Raw genomic sequence first — 19623 nt, 5'->3', positions numbered from 1 at the left:
GTGTAGCTTTGGAGCCTATTTTGGCACTCGCTCTGGAGAACAGGCTGGCCTGGAACTCACAGAGATCCACCTGCCTCTGCCTCCCGAGTGCTGGGATTAAAGGCGCGCGCCACAAACGCCCCAAAAAATTTTTAAATAGACTCTCACTGTATAGTGGCTGGCCTAGAACTCACTTTGCAGACCAAGCAGACACCTGCTTCTGCTTCTTAATTGCTAGGATTAAAGGCATGATCTACCATATCATGCTATCCCATACTTTTATACAAAAAACCCTCCAAAGTGTTTAAAGGAAAAAAAATCCAAAACCCCCAACATGAAATCTATTCCCACTCCTAGAGTGCTGAATACCATAAAAACCTTGAGAATTGCTTCTCTTAGTAGTACCTCCCTTGGGCCCAGACCACATATATCCCAGAAGACCAAAAGGTAGCTACCAGTGGCCCTTAAAGTCAACTTTGGTATCTCGTGAAAAAAGGAAGAAAGTCAAAGACTGATCATACCCCATAGGTACATTCTAGGGTTTGGTAAAGAGATGGGAAAATGTATTTAGGACAAGGGAACACCAGTTGATCCCTTGAGCACATTCTCCAAAATTATTTGTAAATGTTTTTCCCTCCCAGTGCTACAAATTAAAGCCAGTGTCTTCTATATGTTGGGTACCCTCGTTAGCTTTGTCAACTTGACTTAGCCTAGAGTTACCTGAGAGGAAAGCCTAGGTTAAAGAATTGCCTAGATCAGATTGGTCTGTGGGGAGTTACTAATTAGTGGAGGACGGTCTAGCCCACTGTGGGCAGTGCATACCTAGGTAGCTGGTCCAGGGCTATATAAGAAAACACAACCAAGCGTTGGTGGCGCATGCCTTTAATACCAGCACTAGGGAGGCAGAGGCAGGTGGATCTCTGTGAGTTCGAGGCCAGCCTGGTCTCCAGAGTGAATGCCAGGATAGGCTCCAAAGCTACACAGAGAAACCCTGTCTCAAAAACCAAAAAAAAAAAAAAAAAAAAGAAAACTAGCATAATTTCTGCTCTGATTTCCCTAAATGATGGATTGTGCCCTGGAAGTGTAAGCCATTTCCTCCTCTAAACCGCTTTTGGTCCAAGTGTTTTATCACAGCAACAGAATGAAACTAGAACAGTAAGCAAGCAGCCCCTATCGCTGAATTATTCACAGCCAATATAAATACTTTGAGCTCTAGCCCCTTTCCTTGGTCTCCTTTTCGATATGCCAAACCAATTTTGGGTCAGTGCATTTAACGAGAACAAAACAAAAGGCTCATAAGAACGTTTCATAAATACTTTGAGCTAATATCTTGATATACAAATGAATATATATTGACTGATACAACACTTAAGCAATTAGATGTGGTTTAAGAAAGTACTGGGTGGTACCTTTTTCCCAAATGGCATTTTTTTCTATGTACTCTGGCCAGAGTTATGACTCAAATGGGAACCTAAGGCTCTGAGAAAAAGGTCATTCCTCAGTTGAGTCCATTGTTGAACTGGAACTGAGTGGGAGGCCTACTTCCTACCCACTTCCTCCTTTCCTACCTCTCTACCTAATCTTTTCCTTCAAGTAAGGATTGTCTCTCATGAACAGGAAGCCCACAGTTGAGGATATGTTGGTTGGCCAGCAGACTCTCAGGATCTGATTCTCTCTGGTCCAAAGTGCTGAGATAAACACGCATGTAGCCGTATTTCTTATGCATATATAGGGGATTTATTTTTCTTTGGTTTTTCGAGACAGGGTTTCTCTGTGTAGCTTTGGAACCTATCCTGGCACTCACTTTGTAGACCAGGATGGCCTCGAACTCAGAGATCCTCCTGCCTCTGCCTCCCGAGTGCTGGGATTAAAGGCGTGTGCCACCAATGCCCAGTGCTATAGGGGATTTAAACTTGAGTCCTCATGCTTGCAAAGCAAGCACTCACTTAGCCATGTCCTCTGTCCCAGATACTATCTTCCTCATATTAAGTTACCTGATAGCCTGAAGTTACCTCTGAGGTGTGGTCTGGACTATTTTCTCTTACTGCCTCCCTTAACAGGGATTCCATGTAATTCCATTGTAGACCTCTATCATCCTGGGCATTCAAGGGTAGCAGAGGATTGCTGTCATTCCATATTCAAGGTCAAAGCCTTGTCCCACAGCATCAGGAAGAAAGACTACCTGGAAGTTCAGAAACATCTTACTCAGCAGAGATTGCATTTCTCAGCCCTAAGGCACAATGGTCAGCTGCGAAGCCCCCAGAGGGCCTGTGTTTGTCCTGAGCAAAGCAGTGAGCTCTTTCCCTATGGTACCATCACCAAGGACACAAGCCCCAGAGCCTGAGGACTTGACTCAGGAGTAATGTTTCCTCTTCCCTGCTCAACCCTGCTGGTGTGATCCCTGTTCCTGTTCAGGGTGACCTGCTTGGTTGCCTTCTCTTGTGTTTATCTGTAGACACACACTAAGAAAGAGAAGCTGCAACACCTATTCCATATGTGTACTTGGCTGGAAAGGTGTAGTATCTAAGGTCAGGTACTCTTGGGCACAGGGACCCAGTTCTGCCTCTCCCTTTTGTAGGTCACTAACTATACCTGGTCCTCTTTTGGTTGCCAAGGAAGAAGGATAGGTTGAGAGAACTTAGACTCCTTGGGAGCTGTAAGAAGTATTCTCAGACCAAGCTCATCTCAGGATGTCCACTGAAGAGGACAGAGGCTGACCAGAGGAGCCTGGATTACTGTTTTGATTTCCTACTCAAGGCTCCAGTGGCTTTTAGTTTTTATTTTTTGCTTGAGATAGGGTTTCATATAGTCCACAGTGATCTTGAACTAGATACATAGCTGAGGGTGACTCTGGACTTCTGATCCTTCTGTCACCACCACCCAAGTGCTGGGATTACAGGCCTGTCCTGTCATGCTTAACTACAATATTTGCTATTCTTTTTTCTTTTTTTTTTTGGTGGTGTTGGAGATGGAACAGTTTCATGAATGATAAGCAAGTATTGTACCACTGAGCTATACTCCCAATCCTCCTCCCATCGTGTGTGTGTGTGTGTGTGTGTGTGTGTGTGTGTGTGTGTGTGTGTGTGTGTGTATGTGTGTGTATGTCTGTGTGTGTGTTGCACCAAATCCCAGGTGTCATGCTTGTTAGGCAAACATAGGACTAGGTTTTAGCCACAACTAGATGTCCTTTCAGACAGGAAATAAAACAGTCTTTGGGATAGTACTTAAAACTAGAAAGTAAGTTTATATTGGTTTTACATATGGTAGCAAATCAAAGTATTTCTGTGTAGACAAGCAGGGTTATCCTTTGGAGGATGTTCATCCTAGCAGGCAGGCAATTGTGTATTCTCTGGGTTTGGTTCCAGCTTGCAGCAGAGTGAGTGGCTGGAGCTCTGAGCGTAGCTTAGCAGCTTCCTTAGAACAGACTAGAGTTGCTGGTCTTCAAGCTATAGATGAGACTATTTTCTGTGTGACTGGGGGAGACCAATCATGGTTTTCATATAACTGTGCTGGAAGAAAAGGATCAAGAAAAGGGAACTTGATCAGGAGGTATAGTCTTAGCAAGCACTCACAAACTGTCACTCATTCACTTCTTCGTTCTTCTTGCAAACATCACACTCTGGAGACAAACTCTCTGGATAGCGCAAATTCTAGAAGTAACATTCCATTTCAACACTTTCAATTTAAGGAAAGTGTGTCAAACTGGTTTGAAATAGCTTGGCAGTTATGTTTAAAAGGAGACATGTACTGGGCATAGTGGTGCATGCCTATAATCCCAGAACTCGAGAGGTGGATCTTTGTGAGCTCTGGTCTGCATAGTGAGTACCAGATTAGCAGAGCTATATAGTAAGACCCAGTCTTGAAAAATTAAAAAAAAAAAAGGAGGCATGTATGTTTCAATGGCCTATTAAAATCTAACTGGGAATGGATTCACAGAAGAAAAGATGTTATAGTTTGGATATTAAAGTATCCCTCAACAGGTTCCTGTATTTGAAAGCTTAGTTTCCACTGGTAGATCTGATTCATTGAGTCATTGAGAGGTAATTGGAAAGTGGGGGCTCTGGCCTGATAAATGGATTTATGCACCAATAGATTCATAACCTGATAACATTACTGAAAGGTCAATGGGGATGTGCCCTGGAAGGTATACCATGTCCCTGGTCCAGCCCTGTCTTTTCTGCTTGAGCACCTTGAGACAAGCAGCTAGCTCTCCACATGCTCTTCCGATGCCACCTGTTCCCATTTACTGCAAGCCTACAACAACCCAGCACGATCAGAAACTGAGGCAAAATAAACCTTTCTTCTATGTTGTCCCTCTGTTTCTAGACAGGCTTGCCTTGAACCTCTGTGCAAATGATGACTTTGAACTCCTGGTCCTCCTGCCTGCAGCACCCGAGAGGCAATGTGTCACCCTTTCTACTTCCAAGCTCTTTCTCTCAGGTATTTGTCACAGCAACAGGAAACTAACACAGGAGAGCAAAGGACTCTACCTCTAGAGGTGGGCCTGTTCCTGTGCAGGCCCCCCACTCTGTAGCTGTGCTGCTCACAGATTCTACTCTTCCTTTTTAAGTTAAAAGTTTAAGTTTAGGGGGTGATAGAGGAGGAAGGGAGGGAGAAGGGAACTGGGATCATCATGTAATTCAATCTTGTTTGTAATTCAAATATATAAAAATAAAAAAAATTTAAAAAAGGATATAGTAAAAGAATGAAGCAGGAAAAAAAAAAAGTTTAAGTTTGAAGGACAGGAGCAAATGGTAAGGCTAGCTTGGACTATGTTCCTGAGGTAAGAGACCAAACCTGCAGTGTCAACACTAAGCTGGAATTCTTGTTTTCTTTCTTGACATAGGGTTTCCGTATAGCCCAACGTGGCCTTGAACTCAAGCTACTCCCACCTCAGCCCCCTCAAATGCTGAGATTACAGAATTTGCCATAATACCTGGCTCAAGATGGAATTTTTCCTCTCTGTGGTCCTCGGTTTGGAACCCAGGGCCTCATAAAGGCTTGGCAGATGCTCCATTTCTGAGCTAGCATTCAAGCTAGGATTCTTTGTTTGTTTGTGTGGGGTTTTTTGTTTGTTTGTTTGTTTTCCAGACAGGATTTCTCTGTGTAGCTTTGGAGCCTGTCCTAGAACTCGATTTGTAGACCAGGCTGGCCTTGAACTCACAAAGATCCACCTGTGTCTGCCTCCCATCAAACTGGAATTCTTGAAGGGTATAAATTATCGTGGGTTAATAATATGCATAGTAGGCCAGGCGTTCGTGGCGTACACCTTTAATCCCAGCACTCAGGAGGTAGAGGCTGGTGGATCTCTGTGAGTTTGAGGCCAGCCTGGTCTCCAGAGCTAGCGCCAGGATAGGCTCCAAAGCTACACAGAGAAACCCTGTCTCAAAAAACAAAAACAAACAAACAAAAATGCATAGTAAATACAAAAAGAAAAGTGTAGTAGTGAAAGCCTAAAATCCCAACACTTAGGAGACAGGAGTTCAAGGCAACCCTCTGCTATTGTTTCAAAGAACAAAACAAAACAAAAGAAAAACAGTTGGGCATTGGTAGCGCAAGCCTTTAATCCCAGCACTTGGGGAGGCAGAGGCAGGCGGATCTCTATGAGTTCGAGGCCAGCCTAGTCTACAGAGTGAGTTCCAGAATAACCTCCAAAGCAATACAGAGAAACCCTGTCTCTAAAAAACAAAAACAAACAAACAAACAAACAAGATAGTCTGTGATAACGCTTTCATTTAATCCCAGCACTTGGAGCCAGAGGCAGGTGGATCTCTGTGAGCTCGAGTCTAGCCTGATCTATAGCATGAGTTCCCAGACAGGTTCCAAAGCTACACGGAGAAACCCTGTCTTGAAAAACAAAAACAAAACAAACAACAAAAAAATCAAAACAACCACGACCACCCCCCCCACCCTCACAAACCAAAAAAACAAGTATATACCCTTCTAGGAAGAAAATAATTTTAATTTATGTGTTTTGCAGTCCTTAAGTCCAATCAAATATGAACTTGTAATTTGAAATATATATTTTGGACTAGAGAGATAGCTCAGGGGTTAAGAGCACTGGCTGCTCTTCCAAAGGACCCAAGTTCAATTCATATCACCCATATGGTGACTCATAATCATCTCCAGTTCTGGGGAATCCTACACTCTCTTCTGGCCTCTGCAGGTACCAAATGTCCAAATAGTGCACAGACACACATGCCAGCAAAACACCTATACACAAAATAAAAAAAATTAAAATGCAACTATGCAAACACATGTATACACACTATAGATCATTCTCACAATGAAAGAGATTAAGAAAAATAGGAAACAGTTCTGAGAGAGGATGGTGGCACACACCTGCAATCTCATCTCTTGGAAAGTAGATGCAAGAGGATCAGGAGGAGTTTAAGGTTATTCTTGGCTACCTGGCAAGTTTGAGACCAGCCTGGGAAACATGACTCCCTGTCTCAAGCAAACCGCACAACAGCAAAGCCCAGCTGAGCATAGAGGGCTGCACAGTATCCAGGGCTTTGGTAGAACAGAGACTCTGGAGAATCAGAGGCTCCATCTGGGGCTTACCATGCCGAGTTCCACCTCAGCTACATGTGGTCCTCTGCCCCTGCCATTTGTGCAGGATGGCCCCCTTGGACAGGCCCTTCCCCACAGGCAGTGGTCTCAGAGGATTTCTTTCCTAGACTGTCATGGACTGTGAGCCACAATGCATGGCTGAGTTAGCATTTACCAGCCATACCCAGACTTGGCCATGATCTATGTAATCCTCCTTCTCCAACTTCCAAAGTCCAGCCTTGTTCTAGTCTAGAGCCAGTAGAAGACACCTACAAACTAATGGTGATACTCAATCTCCCTAGGCCAGTACCATCCCCGCCCCCCACCCTGTGCCTATCCAATAGGGTTGGTGATTCTGGGAGTCCTAGTAATAAAGTCTCTGGGGCCCCCACCCTCATAGACATGAGCAACCCAAGTTACCTTCTGTTCTGTCTTGACTTTAGCATTGTAGAAGGAGATGGAGTCAGGACCCTCGGGTAGTACAGTCTGCTGCAGCTGGCTGAACCTGTCCTGGTCATCTTCTCCCTGGGAGAGGCCCAACCCAGCACAATATCTCAGCCTGACATCGTCAGGATAAATCCTGGCAGGGTATGTACTGGGTATGCAAATACACCCAGAGCATTTGAAGCACCCATGCCTGTCAGGGTCCTCACAGATCCCTCTGTAAAGGCCACCTAGGCACTACAGAAAGTTGGCAGTAGTGGTTTGAAGGAAAATGGCCCCCAAAGAGAGTGGCACTATTAGGAAGTGTGGCCTTGCTGGAGGAAGTGTGTCACTGTGGGGGCAGGCTTTGAGGCCTACTATGCTCAAGCTACACACAATGAGACAGTTCACTTCCTGTCGTCTGCAGATCAATAAGTAGAACTTTCAGCTCATCCTCCAGCACCATGTCTGCCTGTGTGCCATGTCCCACCATGATGATAATGGATTGCACCTTGGAAACTATAAGCAAGCCCCAGTTTAATGTTTTCCTTTACAGGAGTTGCTGTGGTCATAGCATCTCTTTACAGCAATAAAAACCATAAGTAAGACACACTCTCTTTCTCTCTGTCTCATTCTTTAAAGATTTATTTATGTATATAGGTGTTTTGTCTGCATGTACATCTGCACACCAAAAGAAAGAATTGGAATTCATGGGACTACAATTACAGATGGTTGTGAGTCACCATGTGGGTGCTGGGAATTGAACTCGGGACTTCTGGAAGAGCAGCCAGTGATCTGAGTCACTGATCTCCATCCCCTACATATCTCTAAGATTTGTGCTAAACCAGGCATTGGTGGCACATGCCTTTATCCCAGCACTTGGAAAGCAGAGTCAGGTGGATCTCTGTGAGTTTGAGGTCAACCTGCTCTACAGAGCAAGTTCCAGGACAGTCTCCAAAGCAATACAGAGAAACCCTGTCTCAAAAAAAAAAAAACAAAAAACAAACAAACAAAAAAAACTGTGCTGGTTCATTTTGGTCAACTTGACACAAACCTAGACATGTCTGGGAAGAAAAACTCTCACTTAAGAAATTTCCTCCATCAAGCTGGCCTTTAGGCCAGTCTGTGGGCATTTTCTTGATTAATGATTGATATTAATCAAGGGTCCAGCCCATTGCAGGCACTGGCACCCCTGAAAAGGTGGTCCTGGGTTGTATAAGAAAGCAGATTTAGGAGCTAGGGAGATGGCTCAATGGTTAGGAGCACTGGCTGCTCTTCCAGAGAACCCAGGTTTAACTCTCATCATTTACATAGTGGCTTACAACTGTATAAACGCCAATTCCATGGAATCCAGCACTTTCTTCTGAACTCTGAGCACTAGATACACAGGAAGTGCACATACATACATGCAGGCAAGAAAAGGGGGCGGGGAGAAAGGCTGAGCAAGTCACGGGGAACAATCTATTACACATCCTTCCTCCATGGTCTCTGCTTCAATTCCTGTCTCTAGGTTCCTTCTCTGACCTCCCTTCATGATATAGCTTACAGTTACAACTATAAGCTGAAATAAATCCTCTCCTCCCCCCAACAGTTGCTTTGGAAACCTAACTAAGATAGTTTTTTTTTTTTTTTTAATTTATGTGTTTATGTCTATGCTGTGCTGTTATATGACACATGTGTGCTGTTGCCTGCAAAGGCCAGGAGAGGGCATTGGAAATGGAGCTGGAGTTACAGACAGTTGTGAGCTGCCTGACATGGGTGCTGAGAACCAAAGTCAGGTCCTCCAGAAGAGCAGCAAGTACTCTTAACTGAGTCATCTGTTGTAATCAAGGCAAACCTTTCCGCCAAGCCACCCAAGCCCCGCCAACACGTGAGTGCCCAAAATAACACACAGAGTCTTATATTAATTACAATGCTGCTGGCCAATGACTAGGATTTCTTATCTGCTATCTCTGACTTAAGTATCAACCATAATTATTAATCTATATATTTTATAAAAACCTATCTGATTGAGGATACCGGTGGCATACGTCCTCTCTTGTCGGGCTCACATGGTGGCTCCCAGAGAAGAGAGGAAGAGGAAGAGAGCAATTTCCTGTTTGTCCCTGCTTATATTCTGAGTCTGCCTGCTATGTCACTTCTTGCCTGGATCACAAGATTTCTCTCTTTACTACATTTCCCAGAATCCTCCTCGACTCCTAGTCCCACCTATCTTGCTTCCCTATTGGCCAACAGTACTTTATTTACCAACTAATAAGACAAACATACACACATAAGGACCTCCCCATCACAAACCTGCCCCTGCCCCTGCCCCTTGGGAATCTGGCTCAGCAAGTCACCCTACTGTGCATGGCAGGAGTGTATACCCTGGCCCTTTAAGAGAAAACTCCACCCACTTCTGTTCTCTCCTGCTGTTCCTCTGAAGGGGCAGACTGGACCTTTGCTATCTCTGTCTCTGTCTCTCTCCTTCTTCTCCTCCACTTCCTCCTCCTCCTCCCCCTCCCTCTCTGTCTCTCTGTCTCTCTGTCTCTCTGTCTCTCCCCTCTCCCTTTCATTTCTCCACTCCCTTCCCTTTCCTCCAATAAAACTTCCTACTGAACTGGGCGCACGCCTTTGATCCCAGCACTCAGGAAGAAGAGGAAGAGGATCTCTGTGAGTTGGAGGCTATCCTGATCTATAAAGAGTAAGTTCCAGGACAGGCTCCAAAGCAATACAGAGAAACCCGTCTTGAAGAGGAAAAAAAAAATCTCACTGAAGCTCTGTCTGCCTGGTGTATTTGTCTCTTGCCTGCTGTGGGATCCGCCAAGGTCCCCCTTGTGCCGAATTATAACATCTCTCTAGCCCAGTTTTGTACCTTTCAATAATTGAGGGATTTACACCCGCCCCCGCTTCCTGGGCACTGGCAGCATTAGACATCAATCCATGGAAGAGTTAGAATCCCCCATCACTGCTACTGTCCCTGTGCTCAACTCTCATCACCCTCAGACCCTTGTGCTGCTCACCAGAGACACAATCCTGCTGACAGGCACCATGCCTGGCCGGATACTGCTGCCTATCTTCAGTGCTGTCTGAATCTCCTCTGGGATGACAAAGGACTCATTGTACCAGATGTCAAATTCTACAAGAGTGAGAGAGACAGCACTGTGAGATGAGAGAGAGCCTATGGGGAAGCAGGCAAAGGCTATATTGCAGGCTCAGCTCTATTTACTTCCTGCTCCAGCAGCTCCCGTCTCCTCACCCCCATCTCCCGCCTTCAGAGCCCTGGAAACCACACACCTGAAGCCCCTGACTAAGCTCTGGCCCTTCAGTCAGCAGGTCAGAGAATACTTCAGAATTGATCCTTGGCCTTGCCCTGCGACCTCCCTTGACCTCAAGGAGCCTGCCAACTTTCCCAACTGGAATACCCATGAGCAGGCGATTGCGGCACTGATCCACCAGGCGCTGGCAGTACTGGATCTCAGCTCTGAGGTCTCGCAGTTCTTGGTACTCATTTCGGTACTGCTTCTTCAGGTCTTTGAGCTTCAGGATCAGCAGAAATTCCTCCTCATCGATGATCATCAGGCCTTTGTTCTCATACTGGCCTGCAGGGTGATGGGAGAGGTCATGGAAAGAGGCAGACGCAGATGTCATTCAGGGTGGGGGAAGGATGGTGTTCCAAAAACAAGACAATGCTGACAGATAACATGGCAGAGGTGTGGGTGGGTGTGACAAGGAGTGGGCAAAGTATAAGAAGGCTAGGCCATGACAGCATACCTACACAGAGGGGCTGATTAGCTCAGTGGGGCCTGACTGGTATCACAGAACCAACAGGAGGGATGCTGGGCAGAGGAGAAGATAGAGGGGCCATGTAGCATGCTTATTTGGATCTTGTCCCATCAGCCAAAGATATTCACCCTTTAAAGACTTTTTTTTCTTTTGAGTCAAACAAACAAACAAACAAACAAACAAACAGGGGCTCCACAGTTAAGAGAACCTGATACTCTTCCAGAGGACCTAGGTTCAATTCCCAGCACCCACACGGCAGCTCACAACTGTCTATTACTCCAGTTCCAGGGGATCTGGCACCCTTGCAAGACAGACATGCAGGCAAAACACCAATGCACATAAAATAAAAATAATTTAAAAATAGACAGACCAGGGCCGGAGATGGCTCAGGGGTTAAGAGCACTGACTGTTCTTCCAGAGGTCCTGAGTTCAATTCTCGGCAACCACATGGTGGCTCAGAACCACCTTGAATGAGATCTGGTGCCCTCTGCTGGTGTGCAGGCAGAAGACTGTATAATAATAAATAAAAAAAAAAATCTAAAAAAAAAAGAACAATACTAAAAAAAAAAAAAAAAAAAAAAAAATAGATAGACCAGATGGTGGTGGCACACACCTTTAATCCTAGCAACACTGAAAGAACAGTTCAGGTGAGAGATCTTCTGCTTTGCCTCCTAGCAGAGTCTAGCCTAGCACACAGGCTCCTTGGTGGAGGGAGGGCACAACATGGCCTCCCCTATCCTATGGCATCTCAGCTACCAATGCTCACTACTGCCAGTGTCGGGAAATCTGTGAGGTTTAATGTTTCTTTAAAGGGTAAGCATCTTTGGTCGATGAGGCAAGAACAGAATTATCATGGTACTTGGACCCACTCTGTCCTCTCTTCTGCTCGGCTCTCCTCCTGTCTGTCCTAACTGTGTGGCCTAACTGCAAATGAACCTGCAATGTAGCCCAGGATGGCATGCACCACCACACCATTTTATGTAGTGCTGTGGATTAAACTCAGGGCTACAATGCATATTGACAAGCACTGTAACATCTGAGCTGTATCCTCAGCCCCACTCACATTTATTTTTCTTTTAAATGACATACATGAACTGCCATCATTGGCTAGTACCACAAGGCATTTGAGCAAAATTCCTTATTAATGAAAGTAGATGTAAATCCATGTTTTAGTTGTCTTCTATTGGTTTTAATGTTGGTCAGCTACCTTCTTGTTAGAAATGATTAGAACTCTGTAGCATGCTAGCTCGCTTTCCTCCACTCAATTGTGCTATTGCCCACAGACTCTGTCACTTTGGTGAGAGGTTTGCTAGGTTAAGACAAAAAAATAGTCTGAAATATATTACTTCCTTGGCTATCCACTGCTCACAGTACCTGAAAGATTAATAGAAGAGTCACAGCAAACTGTATTGTTCCATATTTGTGGTTTGTATGTGGCCTGGGATGTGTGGCTAAGGATGCAGTAAGTCCCCAGATCCTAAAGGAAAGTCATAGGACTTCCACACAAGAATGTCCCTGCACCATCAATGGAGACTCAAGGCTCCCAACTGGAGGGGGGTCTGCAATCTGGGGTAGGATTGCAATCTTCTTCACTGCTGAGTCATCTGCTATGAGCTATGTGCCATGGGACAGCTCTGATGTGACATGCACGGACCCTTTGGAAAGTGTTCACCATACTTCTTTGAAATGGGAGAAGGATTGGATATCTTTAGCATTATCCAGGGATTCTCTGATTGTCTCCTCAAGGTGGGGACTGACCTGAACGATGATTTCCATTTTCTTTTAAAACAAACAACTAATGTTTCACCTGAAAAACGTTTTGATAGTGATAGAATCAAATATATATTCACATATACATGTATGTGTTGTGGAATATTTGTACACTGTGTGGAGATGTATTGCTATGATTGGTTTAATAAAGAGCTGAATGGCCAATAGCTAGGCAAGATAGGCAGGATTTCTGGGGACAGCAGGTTAGGAAGAGAAATCTAGATGTGCAGATTATACCAGAGATACCAGGAGATGCAGAACTAATCAACCATACAGAAATGGAAAAGAGGTTAAAAAAAAGCCATATGGTAGATTAATAGAAGCAGATTAATTTACATTATAAGAGCTAGTTGGGGTCAAGCCTCAGCTAAAGGCCAAGCTTTCACAATTAATAAGTCTTTGAGTCATTATTTGGAAGCTAACTGGTGGGACAGAGAAAGACTCCTTAATGTATGTATGTTTTCCTCTTTTTTGTTTTTAGACTCTGTAGCCCACGCTGACCTGGAATTCACTAAGTAATCCAGGCTGGATTCAAATACTCAGTGATTCTCCTTCTTCTGCCTCACAAGTGCTGGGATTATAAGTATAAGCCACCATCTTGGCAAATTATAAAGTATTCTTAAAATACTCTTAATCCAGAGATGGGCACATCCTGTAATTATAGCTGAGGCAGACAAGCGTTCAAAGTCATCCTTGGCTACATATTAAGTTAGCCAGGGTTACCTGAGAGCCTGTCTTGAAAAAAAAAATCCTTACTTCACTATCATCTTACTCTGTGTAAATGTCCATTTTCACTGAGTTTAAGAGGTATAGACCAATAATCCTAGTTAGGTGGAAGGCTGAGGTGGAAGCATTTCAAGTTCAAGTTCCATGATAAGTCACAAAATACTGTAGAGATGACTCAGTGGTTAAGTGTGCTTACTATTCTTGCAAAGGACCCAATTGTATTTTCCAGCACCCAAAATAAATGGCTTACAATTGCCTGTAATTCCAATTCCAGGAAAGTGACACCTCTTGGCTCTGCAGGCACCTGCACTCATGTGCCCACACCTACACAGACATAGGCACACTATTATTATTATTATTATTATTATTATTATTATTATTATTATTTTAGTTTTTCAAGACAGGGTTTCTCTGTGGCTTTGGAGACTGTCCTGGAACTAGCTCTTGTAGACCAGGCTGTACACACAATTTTTTAAAAATGCAAACGGTAAATTATATGTCATAATACATGCATCCCTTTAAATTGGGTAAATTTATCATCAGGGTCTGTAGTTTTGTTCTGTTCTTGTTTTTTGAGACAGGGTTTCACTGTTCAGCTCTGGCTGTCCTGGAACTCACTATGTACACCAGGATGGCCTCAAACTCACAGAGATCTGACTGCCTCTGCCTCCTAAGTGCTGGGATTAAATGTGTGTGTCAGGCAGGATTGGTATTTTTATAGAACATATGGGCACAGGGACAAAAAGGTGCTTTGGGCCCTGTGAGGGCTTCTGTAGACAGAAGTTTCTGTCTTGCCTGGTCCTGCAGCTCTTAGTCCCAAACACACAGAGGCTTCTCTTCTTTATAAATTGTTTGACTAATGGCTCAGGCTTCTTATTGGCTAGCTCTCTCTTAATTATTAACCATTTCTATTAATCTGCATCCTGCCTTTTCATTGGCCAAAACAGCTTTATTCATCAACCAATAAGAGAAACATATTTACAGAAGGACACTGCCCCATCAGCCTTCTGCTGTGTCCCCTCCCTGTGGGTTCTGTGCAGCGGTGTGTCTGGAGCTGCCACCTCTGGTTTTCTTCAGTTTCCCAGACCCTTTGCCCTCTAGAATAGCAGGCCATAGGTGGTGGGAAGGGTATGAGCAGAATAGATCCAGGAATCTGGAAATAAAATTACCTCTGAGAGTGAAATGACCCAAACGACCTGCAGGAAAAACCAAGTAACATCCGGAAGTCACTCATGAAAGACGACATGAAACAGGGTTGTGATTTATTGAGGAGAGACCCTGTGATGTGCCCTGACTGCCAGGAAAGTGAATGTCAGGGGATGAGCCTGCCAGGATAGCATCGGTGTCAGGAGTGGAGTATGAAGAATGGTTTCATGGACATCAAGTCACTTGGCCTTCTGGGACTCTCATTCTCATTCCTTGAGGTCCCCAGCAGTACCCCTACCACAACCGAAGCACCATTGGCAAAAGGAGAACAGACCAGGACTAATGGGTCCTTGAAGGGGTCACCAACTACCCATCTCCTGAAGAGATTTCATCTTCTTTTACCTTCTGTAAAAATAGAAAAGCATAATGGCCCATTTTCAAAGGTGCCTTCAATCAGCTTAGGTCTGTCCAGCTGTGGATGAAAAGGTGACACTGAACCCCTACCAGGTAGTCTAGAGTAAGTAATTATTTTGGTTGTAAGCCTAGCCTTTAACAGCTGAGCCATCTCTCCAGCCCTACAGTAAGTAATTATTAACTACCAAAATTACCCAATGACCTGCAGACATGATGGGCTCATGCTCCCAAAAAGCTTTACAATAGACAGAATATAAAATGTAGAGATAAATCCACGCTTGTGTTTGTTGAGAAATTAAGAAATGTAAGTGGCTGATAATTTGTAATACTGTACCCTTTAGGGCTGAGGTCAGGTGGGCACTGTGAGTTCAAGCCATAGAGTTCTAGGACATTCAGAACTACATAGAAAGACCCTGTCTCAAGACAAACAAAACACTTACCTTCTGATTACTCAGCCAGCAAGGAAAGTGGGAAGGAACCTGCATTCAGGGCTACTAAAAACTTTTCTTTGTGCAGGGCAGTGGTGATGCAGACTTTTAATCCCAGCACTCGGGAGGTAGAGGCAGGTGGAAGCCTGGTCTACAGTTCCAGGACAGCCAGGGCTACACAGAGAAACCCTGTCTCTAAAAACAAAAACAAACAAAAACCCAACTGTCTTGCACACCTGTAGTACACCCTGCCATTTTTATCTCTGTCAAGGGTACCCAGGTTTGCAAGGTCATAAAGTGAATTGCCTTGGTTTCTCTACTGAGCCTCCAGTGTTCATTAGGAAGGGGTGGGGGTGGGGCTTTGTTCCTGCAGGCCCAAGGGCCAGTTTCTCCATGGACAACAGCACAAGTCAGGAGGAAGACTAAGCAGTTAGTTCTGAAATAAGGCAGTAAGTGGCAACACTGGCAAAGGCTAGGCTGGGCCTCCTGGAGCCTAGTAGATGACAAGGGTCTGCACCCGAGAGCCCTCTATGGGCCCCTCCCATCCTGGTCCTTTAGTGCCCAAGGCTGTCACATTTACAGCATGGTGACTCTGAGCCCCACCTCTCCCTGGCCATCTTCCCTTCACATCTACCTTGCTTCTCCCGTAGTGACTTCTGGAAATTCAGTGCCTCCTTGGTCACATCAATCTCCTGCTTGATGGCATTGATGCGTTGGGTGGTCTCGCTGGCCCTTTTCCTCCGTTCATTCAATATGGATTTGTTTTCTTTGAAGATGCGGTTGATCTCACTACCTCGTTCGTTCTTAAAGTCTTCAAAGGCCACAGGCTTAGGGGGTGGGGTACTGGGTCTGGAACAGAGGAAAAGGAAATGCAACAGCTGCCTTGGAGGCACAAGGTACTTCATCTTTCTTCCCTGGGCTTCCGAGGGCCCGAGGGTAGAGGTCCTAGACACTGTTTGTGCCAGATGGAAGTCAGTCTGGAGGAATCAATTCCTCATCTTTGTTCTAAGGACCCATGCCCACTGCAGAAACTGAGGAAAGAAACTGAAAACAAAACCACTGTCACCTATCTGGATCCAGAATCTGTCTAACCTCTTCTGATTTCTTTGATACATTTTTAAATGGTTCAAGCCACATCTCACAGAGGCATTATCTTTTTTTTTTTTTTTTTTTTTTTTTTTTTTTTTTTTTTTTTGAAACAGGGTTTCTCGGTGTAGCTTTGGAGCTTATCCTGGCATTCGCTCTGGAGACCAGGCTGGCCTCGAACTCACAGAGATCCGCCTGCCTCTGCCTCCCGAGTGCTGGGATTAAAGGCGTGCGCCACCAACGCCCAGCTCACAGAGGCATCATTATCTTATGGTATTAAATCTTCTCTGAGAAGACCTCAGGGTCTGGCTTGGTGTGTACTTGTTCTGTAAGTATGAGTACCTGAGTTCATATTCTCTCCAGCTGTCTTTGTCACTGTTGCTGTGAAGAGCCACCATGACTGCAGCAACTCTTACAAAGGAAATTGGGGGCTTGCTTATAGGCTCAGAGGCTTAGTCCATTATCATCACACAGCAGGGAGCATGGTGCTGGAGAAACAGCTGGGAGCTACATCCTGACCAGCAGGTTGAGTGAGAATCTGGGCCTAGCATGGGCTTTTTAAACCTCAGAGCCTGGGGCTTGAGAGATGCCTCAGCTGTTAAGAGCACTGACTGCTTTTCTAGAGTACCTAGGTTCAATTCCCAGCACCCACATGTCAGTTCACAACTGTCTGTTACTCCAGTTCCAGGGGAAATCTAGTTGCTGCATCCTCACACAGACATACATGCAGGCAAAACACCAATGCACACAAAATAAAAATAAAATTTAAAAACACAGATCTCTGTGAGTTCAAGGCCAGCCTGGTCTACAAAGTGAGTTCCAGGGCATCCAGGGCTACACAGAGAAACTCTGTCTTGAAAAACCAAGAAAATAAAAATAAAGAAACTTCAAAGCCTACCTAGTGACAAACTTCTTCCAATGAAGATCTCCTAACTGTTCTAATCCTATCAAAAAGTTTCACTCCCTGGTGACTAAGCATTCAAACATATGAACCTATGGGGGGGGATTCTTTGTCAAACCAACACAGAAGCTCATGAGACTCAGAAAGTAAGCAACTCATAACACTCAGCAAGTTCCTGAAACTAATAAGATTTACCAGGTCCCCTTTCCCAAGGTTATAGAAGCAGTAAACTGCTAGGGGGTGGAGGGAGGAGGTGGCGGTCCTCTGACTTGTCCAATTGCCTACAAGTCACACAGAGTTTCAGGGATACAGCTTTTATGAGTCATCACCAAGGCTGGGGTGGGCTTCTTGGTGATGCAGGTGCCTTTAAGTCACCCATGCTCCTATAAGAAACCCCAACAGAGTCATTGGTTTGATAACTTGGACTTTGGTGGCATTGTTAGTTTGTCTTGTCACTGGTTCCCTATCTAGAATAAGCAGACTTTGGTTCATGTCTCCTCAGAAAAGTCTCATACAAGAGTGGTGGTGGCACACACCTTTAATCCCAGTACTTGGGAGGCAGATCTCTGTGAGTTTGAGACCAGCCCGGTCTACAAGAGCTAGTTCCAGGACAGCCTCCAAAGCCACAGAGAAGCCCTGTTTCAAAAACAAACAAACAAACAAACAAACAAAAAACAACAACAAAAATAGATCTGAAAGGGTGACTATCAGCCAGTTTAGCTGAAACAGCAAGCTTCCAGTTCAGCGAGAGACTATGTCTCAAGGTTTATGACAGAGCACAAGAGGGGAAGACACTAGATGTGCTGCTCAGGCCTTGGCATGCACACACACAGGGTGTGTATCCATACACTCACATGCATGCACCATACACACATGCTCCCCATGCACAAAATTCTCTGAGAACCACAGTTAATGTGATACAACTGTTGGCACAGAGGGATGTGAACTGAGGTTGGCAACTTATTTGAAATGCATTTTTAAAAAGATGGAACAAATGTAATAGCCTATCAACAGAAAATATAAGGCTGTCCATGCAGGGGCATTCATTATACATCTCTTTAACTTCTCTGAATGTTCTGAAATGTACATAGGCTCAAAAGAAGTTCTTCGTGCATGTGCTTGTACAGACCAGGGGCAGGGATAAAAATTCATTCAATGCCCTTTATCTAATACCATTGAAAGTGTTTATTTAAAAAAATATTTTCCCATTAATGATGTGATGAACATGTTTTTTGTTTCTTGGTTTCTCTTTTTGTTTGTTTGTTTGTTTTTTCATGTCTCTACTTCTATTTCCTTAGCCTGGATTCCTAAAATTTTGACCCACCCCTCATTGTCCATCAGTGTATACGAATACAAGGGAGAGGTCAGAAAAACTCCTTGTTTGAGGCAGTGTCTTTCTGTTTTGCTTTGTTTTTCTACAGCAAATGCCAGGCTAGCTGTCCTGAGACCTCCCAGGGACTCTCCACATCTCTACCTCCATCTCACTGTGGGACAGTGGAAGAGCCGCTGCTGATTCCACGTTGCGCCATCACAGCAACATGGCACTTTACCCACCAACCACCTCCCCAGCTCCAGTTGTTCACGTTTAAAGCCAAGGCCTTAGGTATCGTCTCCCAGGCTGGTCTCCAACTCTCTTTGTTGCCAAGGGTCACCTTAAACTCCTAAACCTCCTGCCTCTACCTCCCAAGTGCTAGGGTTACAAGTATATGCTCCCATGCCAGGCATCTAGACTGGCATTACTCATGCAAAAGACACATCGCTTTAAAAATAATGGGTGTGTGGAAGTTCTAAAATGATTTCTTTGTGTTTGTGCACACATGAACGAACACCACAGCACATGTATGGAGGTCAGAGGAGAACTTGTGGGAGTTGGTTCTTTCTTTCCACCATGTGTGTCCTGGGTATTGAGCACAGGTCATCAGAACTTGTAGCAAGTACCTTTACTGGCTGAGCTATTTTCCCAGCCCCTAAAACAATTCTTCATGTATCCTGGAAGACTGAGGTTGCATCATTTTGCATGTATATATGTTACCACGTTTCTTCCTTTTGGACTTTCTCTGTTTCCCCCTGATTATTTCCTCTTCTGCTGCAGGCGCCCTTTACCTAATGTGTAAGATTCACACTCTGGTTTAGTGTGATTTGATCTGGTGGAAGACCTACCTGTCTTTAGATGGTTACCTGATTGGGCGCGATTCTTCCTTTGGAGAGTCCGAAGGAAGGGGCTCAATGCTGGAAGTCTCCCTGTCTCGTGAAAGCATGTCTTTGATATCCCCATCTTTGGAAGATGGGATCAGCTGGGTCTTGGAGACAGAAGGTCCTACATCAAGGTCCTTGCCACTCCCAGGGCTGCTGGCACCTTCCTTTCTTGCTGAGGTGCTGAAAAAATGTCAGGGAAACACTAAAGCCTAGGCATGGGCAGTGAGAACTAAGACC

The 19623-nt window shown here is 44.7% G+C and overlaps 1 protein-coding gene across 8 annotated transcripts in view; it reads right to left on the bottom strand.

Annotated features, from left to right (window-relative positions):
• Window positions 1–1792: 1792 nt before the first annotated feature.
• The window catches only part of Kif9 (kinesin family member 9), a 52197-nt gene continuing 34366 nt past the window's right edge, over window positions 1793–19623 (bottom strand). For 5 of the 8 annotated variants that reach the window (XM_027414671.2, XM_027414675.2, XM_027414677.2 and 2 more), the window contains 6 exons: window positions 19369–19566; window positions 15838–16052; window positions 10359–10535; window positions 9957–10072; window positions 6952–7056; window positions 1793–2161 (listed from right to left, as the gene is read on the bottom strand). In XM_027414671.2, the coding sequence (XP_027270472.1) occupies window positions 2084–2161; window positions 6952–7056; window positions 9957–10072; window positions 10359–10535; window positions 15838–16052; window positions 19369–19566 (889 nt within the window). In that variant the 3' untranslated portion in view covers window positions 1793–2083. Of the gene's footprint in view, window positions 2162–3203; window positions 3489–6951; window positions 7057–9956; window positions 10073–10358; window positions 10536–15837; window positions 16053–19368; window positions 19567–19623 lie in introns of those variants that run through there. The other 3 variants (XM_027414676.2, XM_027414679.2, XM_035444002.1) reach the window with 3 other exon arrangements.

The sequence above is a fragment of the Cricetulus griseus genome, chromosome 4 (genome assembly GCF_003668045.3).
Source record: "Cricetulus griseus strain 17A/GY chromosome 4, alternate assembly CriGri-PICRH-1.0, whole genome shotgun sequence".
NCBI lineage: Eukaryota > Metazoa > Chordata > Mammalia > Rodentia > Cricetidae > Cricetulus > Cricetulus griseus.
Note: the sequence above shows the minus strand (reverse complement) of the source record. Positions and strands in the feature narration are given on the sequence as shown.